Raw genomic sequence first — 27376 nt, 5'->3', positions numbered from 1 at the left:
CCGGCAAATACAAGTCATAAAATCTATAAGATGGTACTGAATATCCCTATACATCAGTGTCTATAAAGGGATAAAAAAAGAAAATAGACTAGATAGAGGGTGACTCCGTGGCCTACGGACGCTGGCAGATATACTTTTAAGTCGTTGAACCGGGCTCGTCTCATTGGTTCCTATACTGGTAGGAGGTACCTGGATCTGCACAAAACGATGTATAAAACTGTAGAAAGAGTACACCACAACGGTACCCAGTAAGTGCCAAGCCTAACCTCGGTAGAGTAGTGACGAGGTCAGGTCAAGGCCCTACTGGAATAAGTAAGAAACTGAATGAGTAATTAACAATGTAATAATAATAACAATGGAAATGAATTAAGTAAGAAATATACCAAGATTGGCTACACTGAGCTAAGGCAAATAATGCATCACAGAAGAAAACAAGAAATGTTATGCCAAGGAAACAAAGCAACCAAAACACAAGTGAAGTAATAGAAAAGTACCAACAAGAGTCACTACCGAGGTACCGCCTCGTGGTCTTAAATCATAAAACAATTCACAATCTTTCCTTATATCACCGTGGGAGCCTTGCATTTAGTTTTGAAAATCATTTTTTCCGAAATAACTTCCCGCATTTTAGCCCACCTTATCACATCACCTAGCTTCAAGTAGTTCCCCTACTAGAAACATGCATATCAAGCCCACCTTATCTCATTGCATGTGTTTCAACCCCAAATCCTTATACCACTGCATGTGTCACAACCCAAAAATCCAACTAGCTGTGATGGCACCTAACCCAACCCACTAGGTAAGCGAATTAACAATAAACCAATTCCAATGAAATTTGATGAGACAATAATGATGAAATAACTAAGCTTTTGTACAAAATTCCAAGAACTGGTAGTACAAATCATGAGCTTCTAAGATTTAGAGTTTACAAAGCTGATATGAAATAAATACATCATCTGTCTGAAATATACATGAACAAATTAAAATTCTAAAGCTACCAAGATCAAGAGGTAGCTATGACCAGAATGCAGGTACGTCTTCAATGCCATGTCCCACCATGCACATCAACATCAACATCAAAAATCTGCACGCAAGGTGCAGAAGTGTAGTATGAGTATAACCGACTCTATATACTCAATAAGTAACAAACCTAACCTTAGGTTGAAAGTAGTAATGAGCTGGGACAAAGGCCGGATTCCAACACCAATAGCCAACAATAGTTCATAACAATATAATAAAAGTGATAAAAGAAATAACTAAGAGATTCTCAGCTCAGCTCGTTAATAGTTACGAAAAAATAGTCCTGCTTTTCAGGTATAACAGTAAAACCTAAATCCTTCACCGAAATCACCAAAATATGAGTGAGTCAGAAAAACTGTGATTTTCCCGAAACCTTTCAACAATAAATAAGATGTTTCATTATCATATAGCATGAGGAAATTACTTCTCTATGCCTACATATCAGTGTGCACGTGAAATCATGAATGTCACCAAAATCGCGTAGCATGGGGAAATGCATCTCTATGCATGTATATCAAGTATGCATATCAAATGCAATGCATCACAATGGTGAACTCATGTACTCACACTCTTAGAGTACTCAATCTCATTGTCTCACACTTTCCACTCATCACGCTCAATCACTAGACATACTCAGTCACTCAACAGTGAACATGGCAAATCCAACCCTCAACATTCTTAGTCACTCAGCGCTGTACATGGAAGATCCAACCCAAATGAATCAATAGCAACTGCGCTTACTATGGGTGTGCAGACTCCGGAGGGGTAGATCCAACCCAACCGCTATAACAAGCCAATCATGGCATGAATCAATAAATCATGTTGCGGCGTGCAGTGATGATATCATATATCAATAAATGGCAACACAGAATGAGATATGATATGCAAATGAATGAGTATGATTGAGTATGTAATTGCAATGTAAGAAAATAACTCAACAGCAGGAATGACCTCAGTGGGTCTCAACAGGATAAGCATATAGCCTAGGCATGGTTTCTAACATAAATCACAGCTCAATTACTCTAGCACGTAGAGATTTCATGAATAGAAACAAGATTAGGTCACTACACAGTACCACAGAATCAATCAAGTCATAATTCACACAGTGCACTCCCACACGCCCGTCACCTAACATGTGCGTCACCTCAACACCAAACACATATCATGTAAATTCATGGATTCATACCCTCAGCACCAAGTTTATAAGTGTTACTTACCTTGAACAAGCCAAATCTAATACCAAGCAAGCCAAATGATACTCCAAAATGCCATCCCGCGTGTACCGACTTCCGAACCGCTCGAAACTATCCAAAAGTAACTCAAATTCATCAAATAATGCCTAAGGAAACAATTCCAAATAATAAAGGTCGAATCTTTAATCAAAATCGCAAAGTCAACCAAAAGTCAAATCCGATCCCGCACCTTGAAACCCGATGAAGCTCACAAAATCTGACAATCCATCCAATTACGAGCCCAACCATACTAGTTTCACTCAAATCCGACTCTGAATCGATGTTCAAAACTCAAAACTTCACTCTATGAAACTTTACAAAAATAAACACCAATTTTCTCTTTAAAATCAATAATCATACGCCAAAAATGAAGATTAATTCATGAAATATAATCACAAGCAAGCCAAGAATGCTTACCCCAATCTGTGTGGAGAATTTCCTCTCCAAAATTGCCCAGAACCGAGCTCCAAGTTTCAAGAATGTGAATAAAACGACCAACCCTCGATATTAAAGGTTCTGCCCAGCACTGTTCGCATCTACGAAGAAAATAGCCTCTTTTGCGGCGTCGCTTCTGAGACAACATTTACTCTTCTGTGACCACAACTAACCAGCCGACCCCTCGCACCTGTGGAACATTTTTCCACTTCTGCGACATCGCAGGTGCGAGCTCCTCTTCGCTCCTGCGCAAGATTTTGCTTCTGCGACCAATACTCTATAGAAGCGGCTACACCAACACCAGAAATCTTCAGAAATGCAACTAGAGGATAAATGATCTGAACCTCGTACGAAACTCATCCGAGCAACTCGGGACCACGTACGAACATTCCAATAAGCCCAATATCATAACATGGACCTACTCGAGTCCTCGAATTAGGCATAACAACATCGAAATGACGAATCACACCTCAAATTAAACTTAATGAACTTTTGAACTTTCAACTTCCAAAACTCGCGCCGAAACATATCAAATCAACTCGGAATGAACTCAAATTTTGCACACAAGTCCCAAATCAAATAATGAATCGATTCCAATTCCTAGAACTAAAATACGAATCCGATATCCTCAAAGTCAACTCTCGGTCAAATTTATGCACTTTCCAAATCTTTAAATTTTTAACTTTCGCCAATTAGCGTTGAAACCTTCTAGAAATATTCAAATGCAAATCCAGGCATACGCCCGAGTCCAAAATTACCATCCGCACCTAACGGAACCATCAAAACTCCAATATGAGGTCAAATACTAAAAAGTCAAACTTGGTCAACTCTTCCAACTCTAAAGTTTCAATCATGAAATTCATTCTTCCAAATAAATTCTGAATAACCTGAAAACCAAAACCGACGATTCACATAAGTCATAATACATCGTACAATGCTGCTCAAGACTTTAAATAGCTGAACATAATGCATATGATCGAAACGACCGAATGGGTCGTTATAATATGCGTATTAATATCACAATGTATCACAAATCGCACCTCAAGTGCCCAATATCACAACTTGCTAAGAAACCAACAACAATAGTGTTTTCACAATAAATAGCCCATGGCTCAACCACAATATGCAAAAAGTCTCAACAATAACAACCGAATGTGAATAACTCAACAAAATAGTATTTCACAACTTTACAACTTTGCCTCAATGTAAATCATGTCCTTCATAACTCTATACCAATTTCAACAAAAAGATATTCCAAGAATAACAACTTCAATTGAAGAACTCAACGGTTAAATAATGAATAAAGAATAGAGGAAACAATACTTCAACTAAACATGTAAAGACAATTAACAAGTAAGACATAAGACAAGTAGAGCATGTGAATATAGACTAATGATGATGAATATAACATGTTAAGGTAACTCAATTAAGGCATGAAAGGAATCTACATAGCTAAAATCAATCAATTTTCACATTTAGCCCATGTACACACTCGTCACCTCATGTACACGTCTTTTACATATCACAATTAACACAAACCAACACCAATCCTAAGGGGTATTTCCTCCACACAAAGTTAGCCAAGATACTTACCTCAAAACACGCTAACTCAATCCACTAGTCGGCCTTTTCCTCGATTATCCAATTCCGAACGGCTCGAATCTAGCCAAAACAACTTCATACCATAAATATAAACTATAGGAAGCTATTCTGAACAATAAAGTTACGATCTTTAAAGAGAAATAAAAAGTCAACTCAAAAAGTCAACCTCAGGCTCACATCTCGGAACCCAACCAAAATAACATAATCTGAACACCCATTTGATGACGAGTTCAATCATACAAGAATTACTCAAATCCGACCTCAAATTGCCTTTCAAATCCCTAAAATTTGCCTATTCATTAAACAATACAACGTAATTTTATTATGAAACTACGTTGTTTTGATCCGGGTCATGGCAAGCCAACAATTGGACTGGATCGGTCGAATTGGGCTAAAAGAATTAGGCCTGATTTGTGTATAACTCAACTAAAAATGGCATTAATCCAAACCTTTAAACCCCTTAATAAATTAATTAATAATCTAATGCTAAATTCTATAAACACACACAATAAACCTAAAAATAATATAATGTAGGAGAAATGAAAAGAGCAAAAATTAGATATTTACAATACATATACATAGCTCTCTTTGAGGGGAGGCTTGGAGCAATGGTAAAATTGTTTCCGTGTGACCTATAACTCACGAGTTCGCCGTAAATGCAACTACTAATGCTTGCATTAGAGTAGAATGTCTACATCATATCCCTGGGGTACGGCCTTTCCCCGAACCGCAAGAACACAAAATACCTTGTACATCGGGCTACCCTTATACATAACTCTCTTTGTTTGACAACATGGGCATCTGGTATATGCATATAAATGTATATAACGACATCCCAAAATTAAGCCAAAAACACTGCATTTCGTGCTCAAAGAAAGACATTTACAATTTACGCTGCAACTTCTCTTTATTTTATTTTTTTTGGGGTGGGGGCGGGGGGGGGTGGGTTCTTTTTACACAGGCTTTTTTCTCATCACAATATAGTATCTTAGCATTAGCCTTATCTACACATTGAAGTGTTTTCTTTAATTCAAGTGAGTATTCCTTGTTACCCTTTGTATGCAATAGGTATAGCCTTCAATGGAATAGCTTTCTTTAAAGTAATTCCCATTCTTTCATTCATGTCCAAATCTTCTGGCTTAACTCCATCAGCTAAAACCCAATCAAACTTTTGCAAAACTGACCCTAAAGCCAATGGCAACACACGAGAAGCGAGTGGAATTGCAGGGCACATTCTTCGACCAGAACCAAATGGTATAAACTCAAAATGCTGACCCTTATAATCAACCATGTTAGGTTTCAAAAATCTCTCTGGCTTGAACTTTAAAGGGTTTTTCCAAGTCGTTGGATCCCTACCAATAGCCCAAACATTAACAAGAACTTGGGTTTCTTTTGGTATGTAATACCCTAACATGGTACAAGAATCCATTGCCATGTGTGGAACTAAGAATGGAAGTGGAGGGTGTAACCTTAGGGTTTCTTTGATCACTGCTTTTAAGTATGGGAGTTTGTCCAAGTCTTCTTCTTCTAACTTCCTTGTGGGATTGATGACTCTTCTTAGCTCAACTTGGACTTTTTGGAGAGTGTTAGGGTTGTGGAGAAGCTCCGCCATTGCCCATTCTAACGTGCTTGTTGTTGTATCTGTCCCTGCTGTGAACATCTCCTGATAACGATAGACCAGTAAGAGTTAGAGAGAACACGTTTTTATTTATTCAATTATGTTTTCAACATGAAGAGCGTGTAATATTTACGAAAAATTTTATACCGCCAATTAAGAGAATTTGGAACTTCTTAGGGAACACCAGTAAATAAAGCATAAAAAATAAGTTTATTTGTGAACATCTCCTTTAAATAGACCAGTAAGCCAACTATTTTAAGATCGGCAAAGGGCCAAATATACCCCTCTACTTTCAGAAATGGTCTAAGAATACCCCTTGTTATACTATTAGGTTATTTATACCCCTGCATTCATATTTTGGGTTCAAATATACCCCTTATTTAAACGGAGGGACACGTGTCATCATCCTGTTGGTCAATTCTAAATATCTCCTAATTAATTAAAAAGACTCATTACTCATACCCGAAAAATAATTTTTTTTGTAAAAACTGGAAAAAACTAAATTATATTTTTTACTAAAAACTGATAACAACGAAATATATTTTTTTCCAGTTTTTACAAAAAATAAATGCTTTAAAAAACTGAAAAATATTTTCTAAAACAATAATTTTGTAAAAACTTGAAAAAAAAACTGAAAAGCAATTTTCCAAAGCAATTAAAAACTGGAAAAAACTGAAATATTTTTAACTAAAAACTGAAAAAATATTGCTTTAGAAAATTGCTTTTTAGTTTTTTTCAGTTTTTATAAAAATATTGTTTTAGAAAATATTTTCAGCTTTTTTTAAAGCAGTTTTGTGTAAAAACTAGAAAAAAAATATTTTCATTTTTTTCAGTTTTTAGTAAAAAATATTTCAGTTTTTTTCAGTTTTTACAAAAACAATTGCTTTAGAAAATTGATTTTCAGTTTTTCTTTTTCAGTTTTTACAAAAATATTATTTTAGAAAATATTTTTCAATTTTTTCTAAAGCAGTTTTTTTGTAAAAACTGGAAAAAAAAATTTTCGTTTTTTTTCAGTTTTTAGTAAAAATAATTTCAGTTTTTTTCCAGTTTTTACAAAAAATAATTGCTTTAAAAAATTGCTTTTCGGGTATGAGTAATGGGTCTTTTTAATTAATTAGGAGATATTTAGAATTGACCAACAGGATGATGACACGTGTCCCTTCGTTTAAATGAGGGGTATATTTGAACCCAAAGTATGACTGTAGGGGTATAGATAACCCAATAGTATAACGAGGGGTATTCTTAGACCATTTTCGAAAGTAGAGGGGTATATTTGGCTCTTTGCCGTTTTAAGTTTCTTGAGTTTTTTCAAGCATTATTTTCTATTTTACTTTAATTTCTGTACCCATAGACAAGAGTGAGTTACTCTAGTGGTGAGCACCCTCCGCTTCCAACCAAGAGGTTGTGAGTTCGAGTCACCCCAAGAGTAAGGTGGGGAGTTCTTGGAGGGAGGGAAGCGAGAGTCTATCGAAAACAGCCTCTCTACCCCAGGGTAGGGGTAAGGTCTGCGTACAAACTATCTCTCCAGACTCCACTAGTGCGATTATACTGGGTTGTTGTTGTTGTTGTTGTTACGTACACCTATAATGTATTATACTTTTTGTACAAAGTTAGATTACATCAAACTTTTTCTTTTCTTTTCTTTTTTTTTTTTGGTCATGAACCAAGAATTATCCGCTGAGGTTATCATTACTTAGTCCAAGATAGGTTTAAATTCAATTTTATTTTGTCTGTGAGTTCCATTCCAATTTAGTCAATTAGTTGATTGGAACCGTTTGTTTTTCAATCCAACTTTAATAGAATCACCATAGGAAGTATAGTTTAATGAACAATATTGATTTGCCGTACGATTTGGTGGTTGGACACCAACAATATAAAGATCAAGGAAATATTTCAAACAACCATTTTGGTGTGATCTGTAGAAATCTAAAACAACCAAACCGTAGGCAAAATGTGCTTTTCACCAAATCTTTGAAAAGATCAATTGCGGTATATTGTCAACTATATTTAAATCATTGATCATGAAAAAGAACTCCATTTTGTAATTAACGACCAAACTACCATATTGCTGGTTAGGTTACTCTAATTATTCAAAGAAATAAAAGTAAAGAGCTTCATAAAAAAATTGAGTTTAACTTAAATACTTTGATACCGTAGAATATTTTACACTATCAAGTCATTTAAAACATGACTAGAGCTACCCGTTCATAAATAAGTAGGAACGGTAACTTGAAAAAAGGACTTCTTGTTATAACATATTAAGAGCCCGTTTGGACATAAAAAAAATTCACTTTTTTCCAAAAACTTTTCACTTATTTTCGAAATCAATGTTTTGGCCATAAAATTTTCAAATTTTACTTGAAGATGAATTTTGGAATTTTTCGAAAATGAAAAACTCCAAAAAGCTGTTTTCAAAATTTTCACTCATATCACTCACAAAATTTCAAAAGCAACCCAAAATTATATTCATGTCCAAACACAATTCTAATTTTCAAATACCATTTTTACTTGAAATTTGTTTTTCACTTTTTTTTGGAATTTTACATTTCTTATTTCCAAACGCCCACTAAATACACTGATAGCAGTAGCGTGCGCAAATTTTTTGGTTAGTGGTATGTATCAATTTGAAGAAATAGACTAATGAATAAACCACTATAATAACAAGCGATGTCATTTTCTATATTTATACCTTTTGTATAATATTTATATATACATATTTAATAAAAATAAATTGACGAAACGATGTGACGTGCATGATACCACTTGCCGTAAGATATATCTAACCCTGGCTAATAAAGTAAAAATCTTTGCATTATCAGTATATATACTTTAAATTCAACAAATATTAAGCATATAGAGGGATAGAGAACACTTACGAAAAGAATGACATTTATTGTTCGAGAGGAAAACTTCGAAGGACCCTCCACACCATCACCACGATATTGAAGAAGCACGTCTAAATAATCCTTCTTCATTTCTTCATCATTTTTCATATCTTCCATTCTTTCTTTAAGAAATCCACCAGCTATATCAAATGCCATTTTCACATGAAACTGTGTCTTTCTCCTAATACCTTGTGGATCAATGGATCTCAAAATAGGGAAAAAATCAGCCATATTAGGTTTTCCTGCAAATTCCATAACTTTCCCTGCATGGTAAAAGAACTTTGCACCTCTATTTGATTTTGGATCCAATAAATCTTTTGAAAACATGAGGTTTCCAATTAGGTTAAAAGCCATTAAAAAGAAAAACCTCCCCACATCAATGGAAGTAGTACCAGAGTTTCCTGCATCTCCAATGAATTTCACCATTTGATCAATGCATTTTGTACGTGTACCTCTCATTACGTCGAGACGACTCGTAACAAAGAACTCTTTCGTGCTTAATCTTCTTAACATACGCCAATGTGGTCCGTATTGATTAGTGATGAGTGAACCCTCATTGCCAAAATCTCCTTTCATGGCTTCATAAATTTTCCTACCTGCAGTACCGAAGAGTATGGTGTAGCGGTTAATGAAGCGGGTGGAGACAATATATAGGAGACTAGTGTTCAAATTTAAGCAAAAAAAGAGATGTACAAGTTGTCATCACCGTTATTTTAAAAAGGCGAATACATGAACAACTACTTCTTAAACTTGTTAGTATATTTATTTAGACACTTGAACCTAAGCTTGTTCAAGTTGAGCACTTGAATACATGACAATCTGTCCCTGTTAAACATTTTCAGGGATCAAACCTTTGAAAAGCTTCTGCGCGTGTTCTCAAGCGCCTATTACGTAAATAAATTAACCGTTTAAAATATGTCACCTCCTTTATATATACATCATACATAAGCCTTTGTTATAACTCTAAATACATAATTTACCCATCTGCATCAAAATTCCTGTTACACACCTCATGTTCCCGAAAAACCTTTTATACATTCAACCTTTCAAAAGTGTGTTTAAGACACACCACTTTTGTGCTTGACCAATTTTTCAGATAACATAAAAGTCACACCCTAATAGGGTCGTGACACGTGTCAATGACTTTAAAAAGGAAAAAAAAAAATTAGAAATTACAATTAAAACCCATCTTCTTCATCTTCCCATTTTCTATCTTAAGCACCATTGTTGCTTCTACCATAGGTGTTTGTAAGAAAGTTTTCAACAACACCAAAATTCAACCATACTATCTAAATAACTAGTCGAAAATAATCGAGCAACAAATTGAATACAACAACCCAATAATCAACAAGACTCAATTGAATTTTCAAGCTTTTTTCGACCCCCAACAATGGTGGATTTTAGATGTTTTCACCAAACCATCAATACTACTGTTAAAACTTTTAAATCTATCATAAATAAATAATTTTCACAAAATTTGGACAATAAACCAACCAAAATCGCTCAATTTTAGATCTAAAAATTTATGTTCTTTCAAAAATTCTATTTGGGGAAGAAGATAAGGGGGAGGGTGGTCTGAGGAAGAAGGCCAGGGGGAAGGGGAGGGGTTCCTGTGGGGAGAGAAGACAAAAAATGAGATTTTTTACGGACTTCACGTACTTTTTTTGTGTGTAAACACGCAAGTGCTATCTGGTCAAAAGTAGTGTCTTAGACACACTTTTGAAAGGTTGAGTGTAAAATGTTCCCGTGAAAGAGAGGTATGTAACAGGGATTTCGCTTCAAGATTGATGGGTAAACTATGCATTTTGACTTGTTATAACAAACAAAAGTAAGACTCTGAAAAAGAACCCAATTAATTAAAAACAAGACCCGCTCCGTTAAACAAAAGACTTGCTCCATTCGGAAAAAGATCAAGAGCTATTTTTCCAAAATGTCCTCAAAAAAAGAAATCAAATATCTAATAGGAATACCTCATCATGTGTTGTGCTGAGTTAGAATAGACCCTTAATTCGAGTGTCTAAGTATATAAAATATGCTGGCACTTAAAAAATAAATTCCTACCTGCAAGCACCATGTCATGGTTCTTGAACATTTCACGTGCAACATCATTGGAAGAAATTACGACTGTGCTCATTGAACCTAACCAAAGTGTCATTATAGGACCATATTTGGTGGCTAATTTTGCAAATGAGACATGAGGTGCAAAACCTGATTGAAAAATGTTTGTCACTAGCTGCCACCACCTTGGTCCTGGTGGCAACTGCCCTAATTCTTCCAACCGCCGTTGTCTTCTCTCAGTCACCATTGCCCATGCAATCCATACAAGTAAGAGTAGGATCAACCCTAAAATTTCACACTCCATTGCTTTTGTTTGTTTTGACAAGAATCAAAATGGTTGTTTAGCACAAAAAAGGTCTCCTTAACTTTTTTTCAACAACCTGCATATCAAAGGAAGTAAGATCACGGTTAAAGAAAAAAAGAATACTCCCTCATTAAAGGAAAGAAGAAATAGTTTGGAACTTGTGATTTTAAATAAGTAATGAAATCTTATGGCTATAAAATCATAACATGAAGGATAAAATATGATATTTATAGTTAAATTTTTTGTTTAATATGAAAAAATATATATTTTTTAAAGAGTGTCACATAAAATGATACAGTAAAAAATAAAGTCTTTTCTTTTCCTTTCTTTCTTCCTTTTTTTTTGTTGGTTTGGATTGGGGACTTGGTTTTTGGGCTTGTGGGATGAAGGGAGAAAAAATGGGTGAAATTCAAAAATATCGAGATTTACAAGTGATAATTGAAAAATAGTCACAGTTTTAAAAATAATCGAAATTTAGCTACTTTTCATGTAAAGATAAATTTGAACGAAAACACTATTCAAAATTCGAAAAATATTCCAGCACAATATACTGGAGTTCCAGTATAATATACTGGACTTCCAGCATAATATACTGGTCCAGCATAATATGCTGGAAGTTCATACACAGGTGCTTCAATCTCTAGTATATTATGCTGGAACTTTCCGTGTGATGGAGTTCCAACATAATATGCTGGAATTTCATACACATGTGCACCAATCTCTAGTATATTATGATGAGACTTTCCGTGTTGCAGCAAAATAGTGACTATTTTTAAATGACTTTGCAAACGCTAGCTATTTTTCAATTACCAATCCGAAAACTGGTTAGTCCGTGCTATTTTAACATAAAAAATTAGTTGGAATGAACACTTTTTATGTTGACTATTAAAATTTAGCCCCTATTTAAAATGTAATAGAAAAATAGCCACTATTTAATATAAAAAAAATTATTTGGAGAAAAGTTTCCAACTTTGACACGTAAATGGAAGCAAGAATCCACAAGATCTAGTTTCGTCAACAGGCGGTTAATTAAAGATTTTTAGAATCAAGTTGGTGAAATTTAAATGAATAAAGTGATTGAGAAAGCAAAATGGATACTGCCACTTGGTGACAAACGACAAAACCTAGGTCAGTTTCTTTGAAAGCAAAGGAAAACGAGTGCAAGAATTGCATATAAAAGAGGGCGGGATGTGTAATATCCTCTATCCTTAATAAGAAATATACATTTTGAGTTCACTAAAAATTGAAAAGATCTTGGTAGTAGGTTGCTAATAAGGCTTACGTAATGCGAATATGGAGTAGTCACCAGATATACGAGCACCGAACATAGAACGAAAAACTAAAAAATCTTGAAGCTATAGCATGGGAGAATCGTTAATTAATTCTTCTAACAAAAAACTGCACGAATTTAGGTGAAGTGAGTAAAATAATTTCTTGAATTCAAATGGAATGATAGACGCTAATTTCATGTAGTGCTATTACCAAACTTCTTCAAGAAGATGTGATTTTGATTTTACCTTTTCTAGATGAATAGAAGAGGAAATCTTGTAATTTACGAGAAACACAAATAAAAGTTCACACAGAAAATTAAAAGGGCAAAGCATTCCGCGTTCATGCAGGGTTCGGGAAAAGAACGCACTTTGACGATTATGATATATGCAGCCTACCCTGATGCAAGTATCAATGGTTAATTTTACGGTCCGAACCCGAGACATATAGGTCACATGCAGTGGTGGAACCAGAATTTTCATTAAGGGGTGTCAAAATATATAAAAGTAAACATACCAAGAAATTAAGGGAAGTCAATACATAGTATGACATCCCTTCCTATAAGGTGGCTCCGCCACGGGTCACATGGCGGCAACTTTTACCGTTGCTTCCATTCATATAGAAAATTAAGAACATCAAAGAATTTTAATTCCTACTATACTAATTCAATTATGCTTTAATACCTCTTCTTGAATAACCAACCACCTTGAGCTTTCCTCCAAAGAGCTGACTACCTGGCAATTCCAGAATGAATTTGAACTTCCAGAAAAGATTGTTGATTAAACAAAGGTGAAGAAAGAAGAATTAATTCTGAAATCTGATGTGGAGAGTTTTTCTCAAATAGTAATTAAATGTGGCGTATTTTTTGAGATCCTAAAGGGCAAAGATTGAGGAATCTATTTGAGTGATCTGCAATTCTGTGTTTAGCCAATGGGAGTATTTATAAAGACAATTAAACTACAGTTGCAATCCCAGTAATCAATTAACTATGAAGTTTGTCCATTGTAATGAAGACAAGCATGGCATCTTCATTCTTTAGTTCAATATCTACTTTTATAATTTATGTACTTATTTTTTACCTAATTTTTTATAAAAGAAATACCATATATAGTTAAGTAATAACTCTATGTAATTTAGAGGCGGTCTCAGGATTTGAAGGTGGCGAGAGTAAATGAGCGAACTGCTCAACCAGTGGTCCCTTGAACTTTTGATTTTAAGAGTTCCAAGCAAAATATATGACCGTTTTCAACATATATACACTTATATATTTAGAATTTTTGTCGAAGTTAACCGCACCCGGTGACCCCTCTTCTCCGAGCATAGGCCCGCCTTTGCTGCGGATGACTTACACACAATGGCTAATCACTTCAACAATTTACTTTAGCATGCAAAGTAGCCAATCGTGTCTTTTGGTTAATTACTTTTGCTATAGATTACCTCATTATAAATTTGTTTGAGATATCATTATGTAATTAATTCGGCAAAATTTTTTATACCCATTTTTTAAAGTACTAATCTTGTACCTATCTCGATGATAATGTTTTTAAAATTTTACGTAAATATTAAGAGCAAAAACACATAGCCTTTGAAGATGTAAACATATTTTTGATTTTTTTTTCTGGAAAGTCATTTTCAAGTTCATTCTTTTTAATTTTTGTTTTTTTAAGTTCATTCTAGAAAATACAAACATGGTCAGGTAGCTGACATAAGACGGGTTTTTTCTTTCTCCCAAGAAAAACATGCAAGTTTTTCTATATGAATTGCTTCCGACAAATTAGAAAAGAATAAATTACTATTATAAAAGCATAATACAACAGCTACTTTTAAAGTCTTAAATATTAAAAATCTAATTAAATGATAATTTTACTTAATGTGAAATTAGTTTTTAAAGGTGAAAAGATTATCAATATTTTGTATTAGAGTTTCCCGCTTTTATAATTATAATATAATAAGATCTATAAATATATAATAATAATAATAAGTATAGGTACTTGAAAGAAAATAATAAATGTATCGACAAAGAAAAATCGGGGTAGGAGATAACTCGTAATCGATCCGGTCGTTGGACCCTGAACCCACCAAACCTGTATATTTTATGTAATGATATTGATCTAAAATAGCATAACATATTGATTTTTAGTATCTAAATTACAGACCTAAATAATATTATTTGTGCTAAAAGTCAATAAACTTATAATTACCTTAAAGAAATACGTACAATTATTTACTAATAATTTCGATATATATATTTTAGTATCTTATCTTTATTTCATTTATCTAATTGGTTTTGTGGTCTAACATGTATAAGTTTACAAAAGAAATTGATGTACATTATATTATTCACTATAACGAATTATAGTTCAAAAGGCAGTCTTGTCATTTGTAAGCTTATTTGTAGATATTATTGTTTTTCGTAATTAATTACGGATATATTTTTCAAATGTATACTACATAAATTGAAAAGTAGAAACTTTTAGCCTATAATTATTTTTTAAAGGTACTTGTTGTAAGGTGTATTGTGAATACCCTTTGAAATATTCACGCTAAAAGAGTACTATTTTATAATATTAGAATTCCTAAACCTATAAGGGAGTTCCATGTGCACGAGACTTCATTTGTAGTTTTTTATTCTCTTTTAATTAACTTTTATTTTACTAAAATTATTAATAAGTAATTGGTTATAATTCTATACAAAGAATAATGACTCCTAAATCTAAAAAGAGTTCAAGTGGACGAAACTTTCCTACTTCAATTTTTTTGGGTGTTACTTTTATTTTACAACTATATTGTCTTACCTAGTTTAAACAATGGAGAATTCAATACAAAAAATTTAGTTAAATTTTGAATTCCTAAATATAAGGAAAATAATTAAATGATTATTCCTTATATTAGGAAAAATAATAAAATGACTATTGTATCTAGCATGAAATATATTTTTAAAGGGTAAAAAAGACGAACGACATTTCGCTAAGAGTATTCGTACTTTTAATATAATATATATAAATATAGGTTTAATAGATCATAATCAAACTAAATTGCTGTTTTCTTTTTTAAGTACCCAACGAAGGAGATGAGGACTTATTAGCCTGGACCACGATATCATCGTCACCTTATAATATACTAATTATAATCTAATGATTAACCAATTTCCTCAAAAGAAAGGAAATATATATTTAAAAAAATCAGTGCACAATGAAACAAAAATTGCATATATAGGATTGAGCATAATACACCAAAAGGATGATCATAGAAAATTAAAGAAATGATATTCTCAAAGATTGTGATATGTTTGACCCGGGTTCAGGAAAAATGACAATATAATTGTTCATGATCTTGTTCTTTTTTTTCTCTTTTTTGTTTTTTTGTTTATCCTTTGTATTTTATTTTTTTTCTACTCGTTTATCATTTTTTCATTTTTTAAAAATTTTAAGCTTTTTTTAAATAATTAAAATATAAAAGAATAAGTTTTAGAAAAAATATCCCCACTAAGTGGGGTAAGGCAGGAGAAGGTGGGGGACCCTGAGCTTGATGTGTACTCGTTCATTGGTTGTAGGAAAGAAAACAAAACTATAAATTTACGCTTTATATCCATTTTATTTTCCTACGCTTTTTAAGAGGAAAAGAATTTCATGTAAATCTTTATTAAAGAAAACTGTCAAAATTATCTTTTGATAAATATTTACCTAGTTATATTTGTTGCAGCAAGATTTATGACAAATCAAATAATATTTTTACTTAACAAATTAAGAAAATATTAAAAATTAAGACAAGTTAATTTGTTAAAGAAATTATGCACAGTATTTATTTATCATTAAGGTGTTTATATCAATTCTATAATATTTTATTAAAAACTCAAAACTTCGCACTTCATCAATGCCTCCATCCTAATTATTTGTATTGGCCTTTGATTTGTACCATAGATGCCCTTTCATGAGTTTTAAATTCCAATATCGAATTGCATACCATCTTACAATATACTCCACTCTTTCGAATTTGGACAAAAAGAAATAAATAAAAAATTTTACATAATAACTGGTCGTATTGACTGTTTATTTTACATAAATTATATAATGATTATTATACATAGATGATACATATATTATATATCTGTAATTATTTTTAGTTTAAACGGTTGGATAAACGACTATTTAGGCTCGTTTTTCAAATTTTACCATTTGTCCGGGTTGTTGCCGCCTAAACCCGACCCACCAAAAGCAGCCCGTTTGTCCTTACCCTTTTACATTTTCATTTTCTTTTTTATCGTAACATTCATATGTTTAACTTCTTTATTTTAAAATCTAAAATTGCTAACAGTAATGTTCGCGATTCACCTCCATCTACGGTGGCTGAAATTCCGCAGCGTCGGACACCTCTGAGGTGGCGCTAGCTGTCTCCCTAAGGTCATTAACTTTCTCCTTTATTTTTTCCATACATTATATGTGTTGACTGAATTTGCGAATTTTTAGTCCGAAATTTTGATGTTTTATGTGTATTAGATAATGCATCTATTGAGTGAAATTTTTAGAAATATTTCGCTGGTTTTTCAATCAAATGACGTCTGATGCAACTGTCTTCATGACGACTACCACAGCATAAGGACAATTTGAAATCAAAATTGATAATGGGTGATCGTTTTAATTTGTTGCTTTCTCATTTATTAATGGCCTACCTAATGAAAATTACACTCTAATATATTATTGGTACTATGGATCTTCTCTCCTGATAATTATTATCCAGAATTTGTCGGTATTATTGTGGGATAAATTTCACAAATGGTCATATAACTTGTCACACCTCCTTTTTCCCGAGGGGATAAGGGATAGGGAATTTTTTCAATTTAATTAACATTATTCGAAATGAGATTATTTATTTATTCAGAGTCGCCAATTGGAATAATTTATGGTGTCCCAAGTCACCGATTTATTTTAGAATCCCAAATCGAAAAAATTTGACTCTTATTTTTGGTCCGCGAATACAGAAGACCGGGTAAGGAATTCTGTTAACCTGGGAGAAGGTGTGAGGCACTCCCGAGTTCTGTGATTTTAGCACGGTCGCTTACCAATTAATACTTGGCGTAATTATCTGATTTATTACATGTTTTAAACCATTGTGCATTTTTATCTTTTACCGCTTTTTAATATTTATAAAATTTATTTGAACAAGTCGCGATGTCGCACACTTGTCGTTTTGGTACACATTGCAAAATGCGGCACGTGAAACGCACCCGCGATTTACAACATGTTTATTTTTATTATTATTTGAAGTTATGGTCAAGTCGCGTGAAACGCGTACTTGAATTGGGGTTTACATATCATGACTATGCCACATGAACCGTACCCATAGTCATGATAATTTATTATTAATCGCGCCTAAATCAAGCTATGGTGTTCAAATATTATTCAATTACTAATTTTGACATTATTGTAAGGTCATGAGGTATGTATATTGTTATGGAGGAAATGAAGTAAATTAATTATGAAAAAAGTTGGCTAGCTTGTGAATGTTTATTTGTTTTTGGTCATGTGCAATAATTAGCCCATAAATACGCTAGGGAAGTTCAATTAATGTCTTACATCAATCATGGCCCAACCTAATCTCTTATAATTTTACTGCTAACCAATATTTGAAATTAGACTAAATTTATGGCAGAAAAAGATAGATACTGGCAGGATCAATTTAGTCACTAAGATAGGATATCAAAATGAAACTAAAGCATGCTAAAATGGAAAGTCATTACTTCATTGAATAAACAAGAAAAGTAACGAATTAATACATATTCATCAATAAAATTAACCATATGAACTACTAAAAAGAACAATCAATTAATCTTAACAAATACTCAACATGAGAAAAAATTAATCTTAGCATACTCATATGCGAACTCGATCATATCATACTCAAAGTTAAATTAAAACAAAGTGACCCAAAATATTAATGAGAAAAAAAAATAGAAAGAGAAGTGAACCTTTGTATTGATGATTGTGGATTTAAATTACAACCACTCAATGATCGGATAGCTCTCAACTGGACCCTTCGGATTGGTGGGTTAATGATGGCTCAAAAGTGGTCAAGGGCTGGTGGTTTCGGGGTGGTGAAGCTGCTGGATTTTTCGAAAGAAAACCGAAGAAAGAATGACACGAGTAGAAATTTTCTTATCCTAGAAGAAGAAAAATAAATTTTTCTCAATTCCTTCCTCCCCATTTTTTCCTTTCTCTCTCCCTGTTTTTTCCATCACATTTCTCTTTTATTTATAGAAAAAAATTCGGAATTTTCAGATTTTTATTTTTTATTATTTTTTTATTTTTTTATTTTTAATTAAAAATAATTTTCATATCCCATTTTTCTTATTTTTTTAAAAAAAATAATTTTCCACTTTCCTTTACTTTTATTTTTTAATTTTTCACTTTTTTTACTTTTAATATATTTAAAATCCCACTTTTTTTACTTTTTTTTTATTTTCCACTTATTTTACTTTTCTTTTTTTATTTTCCACTTACTTTTACTTTTACTTTTTAAAAAAAAAATCAGATACCCTTACTTTTATTTTTTAATTCCAACTTTATTTTACTTTTTATTTTTTAAATTTCCACATTCTTTTACTTTTATTTTTTTTAATTTTCCACTTTCTTTTACTTTTTTTATTAAATAATTTTTACCTACTTTTACTTTTACTTTTTAATTTTATATTTCTACTTTTCCTATTTTTTAATTCCCATCCGATTTTTTTTAAATAATAATTAATTTTTATTTATTTTTGGTTTTTAATTCATTTTATTTAAAAATAAAGATAAAAATAATAATAAAAATATATTACAGTAATAATTGACCTTTTAAATTATTAATAATTTTTCTATATATATATATATATATATATATATATATATATATATATGTGTGTGTGTGTGTGTGTGTGTGTGTGTGTGTGTATATAAGTGTAACAAAGCTAAAAATATATATATTAAATTCTAAAAATATTTACATAGTAGAAGGTGATAAAATTTTAAATATAGTAAAAAATTAGGCGCTCACAGCTGCCCCTCTTTGCTTGGAAACATGAAGAGTTTTTAGGCAAAGATTAGGTGAGCCACGTGACTAATTTTTGACCAAACCATTATTCAAAAGGAAAAGAAATAAAAGATAGGGTGCAACCGAGTCCTGGTTTTGGACAGCCTACATATCCTGGGTTATAGGGGAATCAGGTCGCGTGTAGTTCAAGGAGAATGGTGGAATGATAAGTTGAGGAGTCGAGTGAGGTTCCATCGAGGCTCCGGTTCACGGTCCTGCTATTATATAAAATAAAAAAAGAAACTAAACAAGCCTATCAATTATGAGTTATAAGATTCCTATCTATGAGTCATGAGAAACTTGATCTTGAGTCTTGAATGGTTCTTCATGCAGACTATGATCTAAACCTTGATGCTCGCTAGTTGTAGGTTCTAGTTCATTGTTCTATAGCTTCTTCTAATCAAAACGGGACTCCAATGCTCGTGGTTTCAGTCATGTCTTAGCATTCCACATCTTTTCAATTGCTTTTGCATTTTGGATTCACTTATTTTTTTTCTTTTCTTTTATTCTGAATTGAGACTTCTTATTTTGGTCATCTCGAACCTTGTGCCTCGAGGTAAAACCTACTCAGACACCAAAACAAACAATCGAACGAATTTATTTTTGCCCCAGTTTGCACTAGAAAAATTTCGTGAGTTATTGTAACAAAATTCTAAACTACTTCTTTATTGAAAGCAATAAAAGGTCGGGAGTGGTGTATCCTGAAAATGTCATTTTTTTTTTTGGATTGTGTTCTTTTATTATAAAAAGGATGTCTCAACTAAGGATTGGTGTACCTTATGTTGGAAAAATATGGCCAGGGAATGGGATACCCTATATTGGCAAAGATATCGGGGGAATGGTATACCCTACATTTAAGATCAAATCAACTAGGGAGTGAAGACCCTATATTGAAAAAAACGACTAGGTAGTGGAGACCCTATGTCAAAAATAAAATTAACTAGGGAGTGGAGACCCTATGTCTACAATAACATCAACTAGGGGGTGGAGACCCTATGTTGCAAAAGCGACTAGGGAGTGGAGGCCCTATGTCTAAAAACATCAACTAGGGAGTGGAGACCCTATGTTGGAAAATAAACTAGGGAGTGGAGACCCTATGTCTAAAAATCATCAACTAGGGAGTGAGGACCCTATATTGGAAAATCATCAACTAGGGAGTGGAGACCCTATGTTTGAAAAGAGACTAGGGAGTGGAGACCCTATGTCTAAAATATCATCAACTAGGGAGTGGATACCCTATGTTAAAAAATCATCAACTAGGGAGTGGAGACCCTATGTCTAAAATATCAATCAACTAGGGAGTAGATACACTATGTTGGAAAAGCGACTAGGGAGTGGAGACCATATGTCTAAAATAAAAATCAACTAGGGAGTGGAGACCCTATATCTAAAAATCATCAACTAGGGAGTGGAGACCCTATGTTGGAAAAGCGATTATGGAATGGAGACCATATGTCTAAAAATCATCAACTAGGGAGTGGAGACCCTATGTTGGAAAAGCGACTAGGGAGTGGAGACCCTATGTCCAAAATAACTTCAACTAGGGAGTGGAGATCCTATGTTGGAAAAGTGACTAGGGAGTGAAAACCCTATGTCTAAAAATATCAACTAGGGAGTGGAGACCCTATGTTAGAAAAGCAGACTAGGGAGTGGAGACTCTATGTCTAAAAACATCAACTAGGGAGTGGAGACCCTATGTTGGAAAAACAGACTAGGGAATGGAGACCCTATGTCTAAAAACATCAACTAGGGAGTGGATACCCTATGTTGAAAAATCATCAACTAGGGAGTGGAGACCCTATGTCTAAAATATCAATCAACTAGGGAGTGAAGACCCTATGTTGGAAAAGGCGAGTAGGGAGTGGAGATCCTATGTCTAAAATAAAATCAACTAGGGAGTGGAGACCCTATGTTGGAAAAGTGACTAGGGAGTGGAGACCCTATGTCTAAAAATTATCAACTAGGGAGTGGAGATCCTATGTTGGAAAAATGACTAGGGAGTGGAGACTCTATATCTAAAAACATCAACTAGGGAGTGGATACCCTATGTTGGAAAAGCAAACTAGGGAATGGAGACCCTATGTCTAAAACCATCAACTAGGGAGTGGAGACCCTATGTTGGAAAAGAGACTAGGGAGTGGAGACCCTATGTCTAAAACTTATCAACTAGGGAGTGAAGACCCTTATGTTGGAAAACGCAGGTAGGGATTGGAGACCCTATACTACTATGATTTTTTTTCTTTCTTTTTAATTTCATATATTTTTTTAAGATAATGAGTAAAATGCGGGAAAGAGTTTGGAGAAGACTTCCCTTTTGCAGTAGTTGCTGCAAAACTATTTCTAGCCATTTTTCTTATTTTTTTAAAAAGAAATAGTTCCCCACTTTCCTTTACTTTTATTTTTTAATTTTTCACTTTTTTTATTTTTAATATATTTAAAATCCCACTTTTTTTTACTTTTTTTTTATTTCCCACTTATTTTACTTTTCTTTTTTTATTTTTCACTTACTTTTACTTTTTTTTTTAAAAAACAATCAGATACCCTTACTTTTATTTTTTAATTCCAACTTTATTTTACTTTTCATTTTTTAAATTTGCACATTCTTTTACTTTTATTTTTTTTAATTTTTCACTTTCTTTTACTTTTTTTATTAAATAATTTCTACCTACTTTTACTTTTAGTTTTTAATTTTATATTTTTACTTTTCCTATTTTTTAATTCCCATTCGAAATTTGTATTTTTTAAAATAAATAATAATTAATTTTTATTTATTTTTGGTTTTTAATTCATTTTATTTAAAAATAAAGATAAAAATAATAATAAAAATAATACTAATAGTAATAATTGACCTTTTAAATTATTAATAATTTTTCTATATATATATGTATAAGTGTAAGAAAGCTAAAAACATATATATTAAATTCTGAAAATATTTATATAGTAGAAGCTGATAAAATTTTAAATATAGTCAAAAATTAGGTGCTCACATAACTAACTATGATTTTTTTTATCAAAATCATATAACTTTATTTTCTCGCACAAAAATCATAGTACTATAATTTTTTTCATCAAAGTCGTATAACTTTGTTTTCTCACACAAAAATCATAAAATTTTTACTAACTCACACAAAAATCATAGTAGTCGAAAAATAAATTTTTCGGTAGTATTTTCTTATTTTGCATTTTTTTATTTTTTTTCAATATAATAAATAATTATCCAATTAAAATAGGAGAAATATGAGTATATTTTTAGTCGTTCCCAAAAATAATAGCCGATTAAATATATATATATATATATATATAGCAAATGTAATTAGTTTCGGCCGGTCAATTAATTTTATATTTTTCTCTTAAAATAGGAATGATCCAACCCAGCCCGACTCAATATCCATATATGTAAGTTAATATAATACTAAAAGTGAATTCTTCCCCCATAAGAAACTTAGTTCGGAATGACAAAGGCATTCCGACAAAAGTATAAGGAAATAAAAGGTATAATTAGAGAGCACTTGAAATAAAAATGTTATCAATTTGAATAAAAATCTTGAAAAGAAAAATAAAATATAGAAGTATCATGTTTTGAAGGATTTACTATTCATCCCCATTTTAATTGGATTATTATTTATTAGACTGAAAATAAGAAAATAAATAACCACAAAATAAGAAAATATTACTGAAAAAATATATTTTTCAATCACTATGATTTTTGTGTGAGTTAGTAAAATTTTTATGATATTTGTGTGAGAAAACATAGTTATATGACTTTGGTGAAAAAAAGTCATAGTTATATAATTTTTGTGTGAGAAAACAAAGTTATATGACTTCAGTGAAAAAACAATCATAGTTATATGATCATTTGTGAAATTTATCTTATTAGTGTGGTATAGTTTATCTATCATAATAAAAAGAGGAAGTATTAGATGGCCCAAAAATATGAAAAATAAAATGGCAGATATAAAATAAGTGGTCCTAGTCAGGAACGGACGTATAGCTTTAGGAAGGTTCAATTGAACCCACTATACAATTTTTTTTTTTTTAATGACGGTGATGTTGGAAACAATCAAAACAAACATTATTTATTTTGAGATAACAATACAATAAGATACAATGGATAACAACCATCCAAACAAACTGTTAGGTTGATGGAAACAAATCATAAAGTATTTCTTGTCTCTTGGAGTCGAGCACTTTCAAAGTTTGAATCCATTAAGTTCAAATCCTCTGTTCACTATGGTATGGTCCCAATACGTGTGGAAGTTTTGAAATGATGTGTTCAAAGGTTATGATTTGCTGACCTATATGAGAAAGCATTGACTGGATTATAAGCTTCCAGTAATATGCGTGAAATGTCGGCTTCACTAGGTTTTTTTTATTGTCTCATTGTGTGTTTTAACGTAGGGTATATGTTGTTTTTTGTGGTGCACATGTCATGTAATGATTGTTCGATTGAATACTATTATAGTTCTATAGTAAATTCAAATATCATGTATTATTGTGACGGTGTGAGGTTGGGGGGGGGGGGGGGGTTGCAAGATTGACTTGTGTCTTGTGGTTGATTGAAAATATGTTTCCGTACGAGCTGCAGGCTAGACTTAAGCTGGAAGGAATGTGTAATAGAAGAGGATGCTAGGCTCAAAATATTTTGTTTTTTCTTGCACTGGTGTTTTGTCCTGAGCCAAGGGTTTATTGGAAATAGTCTCTCTATCCTCACAAGGTTTGCGTATACACTACTCTCTCAAGACCCAACAATTTGGGATAATATGGGTATGCTGTTGTTGTTGCACTGGTGTTTTGGATGTAAACTAATAGGACCTTACTGTTGAAGTATTATGAACTCGGTGGTCCTGCCTCCTTGGACGTTGCTGGGATTGTTCATCTTTAAAACTTTTGTGGGATGGTGTGTATCTTGAAAATGATGCTTGTGCTGTTGGAGTTGAGAAAATCATCTGGTTATCTTGAACAATCGCCAAAATCAAGATTCGTTATTTATGGGAGGGAACCTAATTCTTAACTGCAGAATTGAAACACGATAAGACATTTATAAGTAGAGCCAACAAGGAAGATAACATAGTGGAAATAGGCCCTCCACCTCCAACCATGAGCTCGGGTCTTTGAGTCATTAAGGAAGCAAAGTGGCAATCGCAACCTTTTGAATCCTGGGCAGGGGTGGAGTTTACAATATTAAAAAAAAAGTAATCTAGAGCCAAGTGCATATCGATCACTTGCAATTTTTATCTTAGTGCAGATAAAACTGTAGTTCTTCAGCTGATATTTTCTTCATATGCTTATTTGAGAACTAATCTCAACAATGATGCCAAATGTTGTTTCTCTTGATTGTTCAGATTACTTCAAGAGTAGAACTAGCGCCGGTGGTCCTGTAGTTGTGTTTGGCATTTTCTAATCAATATGACTTGTTTACTCAACTACACTCAGGCAATGCACTTATCTTGTCATGTGGCTTCCTGTGTTTATGTCTTCAGCAGATTTGTTTCAGGTGAAGCCAATGGCATGAGACATTACTGATGCTGAAATGCTAGTTTAACATATCATTTGGGATGTACTAAATAGCATATATAATAGAGGTGGTCCTAACATTTGGAGAAGCTTAGAGAGGTATGTTCTTGGACTGATGCAAGTTTTACCCACCCTGACCAACATCTGCAAGAATAATATTCACTTCCAACCAAGAGGTTGTGAGCTCGAGTCACTCCAAAAGCAAGGTGGAGAGTTCTTGGAGGGAAAGAGTCAAGGGTCTATTGGAAACAGCCTCTCTACCCTGGGGTAGGGGTAAGGTATGCATACACACTACTCTCCCCACACCCCACTAGTGAGATTATATTTGTTTCCAGTAATGACATCGAAAGATTGGCTTCCCTCTATATTGTATTTGTTTCTATACATCTGAATGTGGGGTATTGCTGTATTTATGTGGTGCACATTACATGTGACGAATTGTCTGATTGAATTTTATCGATTGTCTGATTAGATTTTATTATAGTCCTATCATTTTGTATTTCATAATTCATATAATTCAAAGGCCGTGTGTTATTATGATGGCTTATATATAAATACTTTCTAAGATGTGGTCCTGCTGTGGTGGACAAGATTATTTTCCGCTTTGAGGTTGACTCAAAATATGTTTCCGTACAAACTGCAGGCTACAATTAAGGGGGAATCGTTATGTAATAGAAGAATATTACTCCTAGAAATGATTTGTTTTTTCTGAACTGGTTTTTTGGGTGTAAACTAAAAGAATCTTACTGTTGAGCTGAAATTTTTCAGATGCAGTGGTCCTGCCTCCTCGGACAAGTTGCGATGTTCATATTTCAGACTATTCTGGGTCAAGGTTGCTGCCGTGTGACCAGTAGGTTACGGGTTCGAGCAGTGAAAATAATCTCTTGCTTCAATGCAGGGTAAGGTTGCGTACAATAGACTTTTATGGTCCGGCCCTTCCCCGAACCCGCACATAGCGGAAGCTTAGTGCATCGGGTTGCCCTTTAATATATGTGCTAATAGAGTTAATATGAACATCTATCGTGGTTGAAGAATCAGGAAAATGTAGTTTCGTTGCCTATGGGAAGCCACTGTAATTCTTAACCGCATTGAGATATTGCAACATATTTGTAGAGAGTGCATATGAATTGCTAATTATGAGTTTCAATGATAAAAAAATAATATATCACATGTGGTGCAGGAGTACAAGGAATAAAACAAAGGAATCAAGAAGCAATACCATTCAAGAATAGATTAAGGAAATAATCTATTACCGGAGCAATGCAAGGGAATAATCAATAATTAGAGAAGCAGCGGAGATACGGAAGAAGAATCAATCAATGATTCGATAAATGATTGACGGAAGCTAATACAGAAAGGTCCCAAATCAAAGGCAAACAAGATCGCAAAGGACTGCACTGGAGATTATTGAAGCCAGAAATCAAGGGATCTATCGCAAATCACTCAAGTAACGAAAAGATATGCCTGGCGGATGAAAAGCTTGTCAAGACCACAAATCAAGGAAGATCAACGGAAACTTGACTTTATTCTTGGAAAGAATCAATCTATGATTCTGTTCAAAGATCAACTCCCTTGGATTTGTAATCTCTCAAGATTCACGTCATTCAAAAGTCAAGAAGGCCTCACGAAGTATATATATACATATGTTCCAGACTTGAAGTGAATATACTTTGATCAAACCAACTTCAATCTCTTTGTTCTACTTCAAACAAAACATTGTAGTCTGCTCTAAATTTCTTGTGTAACAAAGAAGAGAAGAGAGAGAGAAAAGAACACTGGTATCAATTATAGAAAGAACAATGAGTGACAAAAATTGTTGGTGTATAACAACATCAACTTATCTGTACTAAGTCACTTCATACTTGAAAGAGATCACCCTTGAAACCCAAGGGGTTTAAACGTAGGATTCACTCTGAATCCGAACCAGTATAAAAACATACTGTGTCATTTACGTTCTGCAATTTATCTTTTTCATTCGATTCCTGAAAAGCCAGTCGACTAGAACTCAAATTAGTCGACTCCTGCGAAAAAGAAAAGAAAAATCACAATTCAGCCCCTGCACTTTCATGAATCACTTGCAAAATGTCAGTTAGTGCAGATAAAATGCAGTGCTCTAGCTCATATTTTCTTCATTACTTAGTTGAGCATTAACCTTTGCAACATCAACAAATTTTCTTTCTCTTGATTGTCAAATTACTCCAAGAGTACTATTCTGTGGTCATTTATTTGGTTTAGGCATTGCCCTAGATATGGATTTGATACTGCACTACAACTCAAGCAATTGACTTATCTTTGCTTGTCATGCCAACTTCCTATGCTTTTGTTCAATTTTGTTAAAGACCCACTTGAAGAGTGTTTACACCCTAAAATTAGG

General features: G+C 33.0%; 1 protein-coding gene and 2 long non-coding RNA genes across 4 annotated transcripts; 1 reads left to right on the top strand and 2 right to left on the bottom strand.

The window, feature by feature from the left end:
• Positions 1-884: 884 nt before the first annotated feature.
• Positions 885-4349, bottom strand: LOC138895038 (uncharacterized). The gene is made up of 4 exons (XR_011409242.1): positions 4281-4349; positions 2443-3574; positions 2238-2324; positions 885-1084 (listed from the first exon to the last, which is right to left on the bottom strand). It is a non-coding gene; the product is annotated as an uncharacterized lncRNA (long non-coding RNA).
• A 471-nt stretch (positions 4350-4820) lies between these two features.
• LOC104116813 (iridoid oxidase) lies at positions 4821-13352 on the bottom strand. Its single transcript, XM_009627751.4, has 4 exons — positions 13107-13352; positions 10854-11230; positions 8784-9388; positions 4821-5952 (listed from the first exon to the last, which is right to left on the bottom strand). The coding sequence occupies exons 2-4, from the start codon at positions 11152-11154 to the stop codon at positions 5338-5340; spliced, it is 1521 nt and encodes a 506-aa protein (XP_009626046.1). The 5' UTR covers positions 11155-11230; positions 13107-13352; the 3' UTR covers positions 4821-5337.
• Positions 13353-16701: 3349 nt separating this feature from the next.
• Positions 16702-26937, top strand: LOC117280343 (uncharacterized). Of its 2 annotated transcripts, XR_011409241.1 has the most exons (4): positions 16702-16823; positions 24972-25280; positions 25771-25901; positions 26183-26937. It is a non-coding gene; the product is annotated as an uncharacterized lncRNA (long non-coding RNA). The 2 variants fall into 2 exon arrangements; XR_004510871.2 differs by lacking the exons at positions 16702-16823; positions 24972-25280 and having other exon boundaries at positions 25354-25901.
• The last annotated feature ends 439 nt before the right edge of the window (positions 26938-27376 follow it).

Source organism: Nicotiana tomentosiformis, chromosome 7 (genome assembly GCF_000390325.3).
Source record: "Nicotiana tomentosiformis chromosome 7, ASM39032v3, whole genome shotgun sequence".
Classification (NCBI taxonomy): domain Eukaryota; kingdom Viridiplantae; phylum Streptophyta; class Magnoliopsida; order Solanales; family Solanaceae; genus Nicotiana; species Nicotiana tomentosiformis.
The sequence above is the reverse complement of the archived record's forward strand: the minus strand, read 5'-3'. Positions and strand labels throughout refer to the sequence as shown.

Excerpts from the sequence above, each read along its gene's own strand:
- LOC104116813 (XM_009627751.4), bottom strand. The coding sequence starts at position 11,154 with ATGGAGTGTGAAATTTTAGGGTTGATCCTACTCTTACTTGTATGGATT. Across the intron at positions 9,389-10,853 it reads CCATGACATGGTGCTTGCAG|GTAGGAAAATTTATGAAGCC; the intron begins GTAGGAATTTAT and ends TCGGTACTGCAG. Across the intron at positions 5,953-8,783 it reads CAATAAATGTCATTCTTTTC|GAGATGTTCACAGCAGGGAC; the intron begins GTAAGTGTTCTC and ends TATCGTTATCAG.